Source organism: Aptenodytes forsteri, unplaced genomic scaffold (assembly GCF_000699145.1).
Source record: "Aptenodytes forsteri isolate BGI_AS27 unplaced genomic scaffold, ASM69914v1 Scaffold492, whole genome shotgun sequence".
In the NCBI taxonomy this organism is placed as follows: domain Eukaryota; kingdom Metazoa; phylum Chordata; class Aves; order Sphenisciformes; family Spheniscidae; genus Aptenodytes; species Aptenodytes forsteri.
The window spans coordinates 965822-968531 of NW_008794172.1; the positions used below are offsets into that span (position 1 = coordinate 965822).

At 67.8% G+C, this 2710-nt stretch overlaps 1 protein-coding gene across 1 annotated transcript; it reads right to left on the reverse strand.

The window, feature by feature from the left end:
* Window positions 1–32: 32 nt before the first annotated feature.
* CCR10 (C-C motif chemokine receptor 10) lies at window positions 33–2194 on the reverse strand. The gene is made up of 2 exons (XM_009283361.1): window positions 2183–2194; window positions 33–1115 (listed from the first exon to the last, which is right to left on the reverse strand). Exons 1-2 carry the CDS (start codon window positions 2192–2194, stop codon window positions 33–35), a joined length of 1095 nt encoding a protein of 364 aa, XP_009281636.1.
* Between the last annotated feature and the right edge of the window lie 516 nt (window positions 2195–2710).

Consider the following 2710-nt stretch of genomic DNA (forward strand, 5'->3'; position numbering starts at 1 on the left):
CGGTCCCTGCCCCGGCCACGGGCACCGCGTCCCTACGCCACGTCCTGGCAAGTGGAGAGCGATGTCCGTCGGCGGGGACTGGGGCAGCTGGGGCAGCGCGGCTCGGGGGGCGCCACACAGCCGGCATCGCTGGCCAGCAGCCACAGCTCCCGGCGGAAGCGCTGGCCCAGGAAGGCGTAGAGCAGGGGGTTGAGGCAGCAGCGCAGGTACGCCAGCCCGCCGGTGACCAGCAGCGCCAGGTCCTTGCGGCGGCTCTGGGCACAGCTCACCTCCCAGCTGGCCAGCAGCTCGGCTGCGTCCAGCAGCACCATCAGGCTGTGGGGCAGCTGCAGGGCCACGAACACCAGCACAAGGGCCAGCAGCACCCGCAGCGCCCGGTGGGGCTGGGTGCCACGGGCCACCAGCAGTGTCCGGGCCACAGCCGCGTAGCAGCTCGCCATCACCAGGAAGGGCACCGCGAAGCCCAGCACGACCTGTACCAGGTTGGTGGCCCCCCGGGCTGCCCGCGAGACTGCGCGGGGGAAGACCACGTGGCAGAGCCGGAGGTCCTGGTGCTGCTCCGCTTGGCTGTAGACAAACTGGGGCAGTGCCAGCAGCATGGCCAGCAGCCAGGCCAGCCCTGCCGTCAGCCAGCCGTGGCGGCGAGCCCGCGGGCGCAGGCGGCAGGCGGCCGGCACCTGCACAATGGCCACGTAGCGGTCCACGCTGATGCAGGTGAGGAAAAGGAAGCCGCTGTAGAAGTTGAGGGCATAGAGGCCCTGCAGCACCTTGCAGGCAGCCGTGCCCGGGGACCAGCCCTGCAGCGTGTCGGTGACAGCAAAGGGCAGCGTCAGGAGCAGCAGGAGGTCAGACAGGGCGAGGTGCAGGAGGCAGACGTCAGTGATGCTGTGTGCCCGGCGGTAGCGGGTGTGTGTGAGCAGCACCAGCCCGTTCCCCACCGTGCCCAGCAGTGAGAGCAGGAGGTAGACAGCAGGCTGGTAGGTGCGGGCGAAGCCCTGCACTGCCTGCTTCTCGCAGAGCTCAGGCAGTACGCCATCCTCCCACGAGTACCCATCCTCCCAGGCGTAGAAGTCAGTGGTGGCGGTCGGCTCCGTCGAGGCGGGGCTGGGGGTTGCCTGTGCAGAGGGAGGCTGAGCAAGGAATGCTTGGAGGCGGCAGCCCGGCTGCAGCGTGCAGCACACCGTGCCCAGGGCAGCCCTCCTCCACCCAGCCCTGCCGTGGGGAACGTGGGTGTGCCGCAGCCCCCGGCCCTGCGCTTGGGGTGGTTTTTGTCTCACACCCACCCCAAGGCAGCAGGAGGTTCACCGCACTCAGTCATTGCAAGAGCAACCGCACGCTTCCCGAGCAGCTGCCTGTGGCGCAGAGCTGTTGGGGAGACGTGACCCCGTCCGCGGCGTCCCCGGCACAGCACCACATCCCACAAACTAACTGTGCACCCGCTGCAGGTGAACTGCTCCTGCAATCCCCTGGGGCTCAGCACCCAGCCCACGGCCCCGGTCGCCCCACGCAGCTGGGCCTCGGGGCTCCATGCCGGTATCCCCAGGTGGGTGCTTTAGGCAGGTCCCCGTGTGCACCCTTGGGTGTGCGCAGGGAACTGCCCAAAGCACCCACCTACCCGTGCACCACCATGGGGACCCCAGTGTTGGCACAGCCCCACACTGCCCGATCCTGCTCCCAGCCAGGGAGGTCCCAGGGCATCCCACTGCCTTGCACAGGTTGCAGGCAGCTGTGCACAGTGCTCCCAGCTCTCGGCCTCTCAGCCCTGCTCCGGGGCAGAGGAACGGCGCTGCAGCCTGGCACTGGACAGCCCGACCCCATTGCCACAGAGGTCAGGATCCGGCATGGCTCTGACTCAGAGTAGCCTCATGACAGCAGTTTCTCTCCGGCTCCCGTCAGTGAGCCCAGGTGGCTGGGTCTGATCCCCCCACCTGCTCCGGGGCTGCAGGTGGGATCTGAACCCAGCGCTGGGGCAGGTTGATTCCCCAGCAGCTCCCCCAGCCCCTTTCCTGCTCCAGGCCCTGGGGACCTGGAGCACCTGGCGCTGCCTTGCGTTCCCTGAGGCTTTGCCTTTCAGCCCAAACCCACGTGGCTCACAAGAGAACTGTTTAAAAGCAACAAGAAAAGCCAGTGAAGAGGGTCCCCGCCCAGGCCCCAGTGAACCCCTCGCCCCATGGCCCCTCACCTGCTCCTGCATCGCGCAGTGAGACCTTTCCCCCTGGCCGATGGGTCTGGAGCCGTCTGCGTCTCAGCACTCTGCAACCTGTGGTTTGACCACGTGCTGCTCCTGATACCGAGAGTGGTGCAGAGCACAAGCCCAGCCCCAGGGAAGGAAGGCGAGGAGGCAGATGCGACCCCACGCCGGAGCCCGTCCTGTACCTTTTACTTTGTGGCTAGCATCTGCACGCCGGGAACAGAAATAGCAGCTCCGCTCAGCCCCTGTCACGCAGGGCTGGGGGACAAGCCTGGGAGCACCCGGCTGTGGGGAGCAAGGTCTGTCTGAGGGCACCCAGAGCATGCAGGAGACCCCAGCCCGCCTCGGGGCTGTCTGCAGCTCCTGCCCCACAGAAGGGGCTACCTCTGTGGGGCTGGAGGGGAGGCTGGAGGGAGCCGGGCCAAGGATGGGAATGTGGGCCACTGTGGGCTGGTGCTGAGCTGGGCACAGGCAGGATGCTGGTCTGGCGGGACCAGCAAGGGCACAACTGGGCCAAGG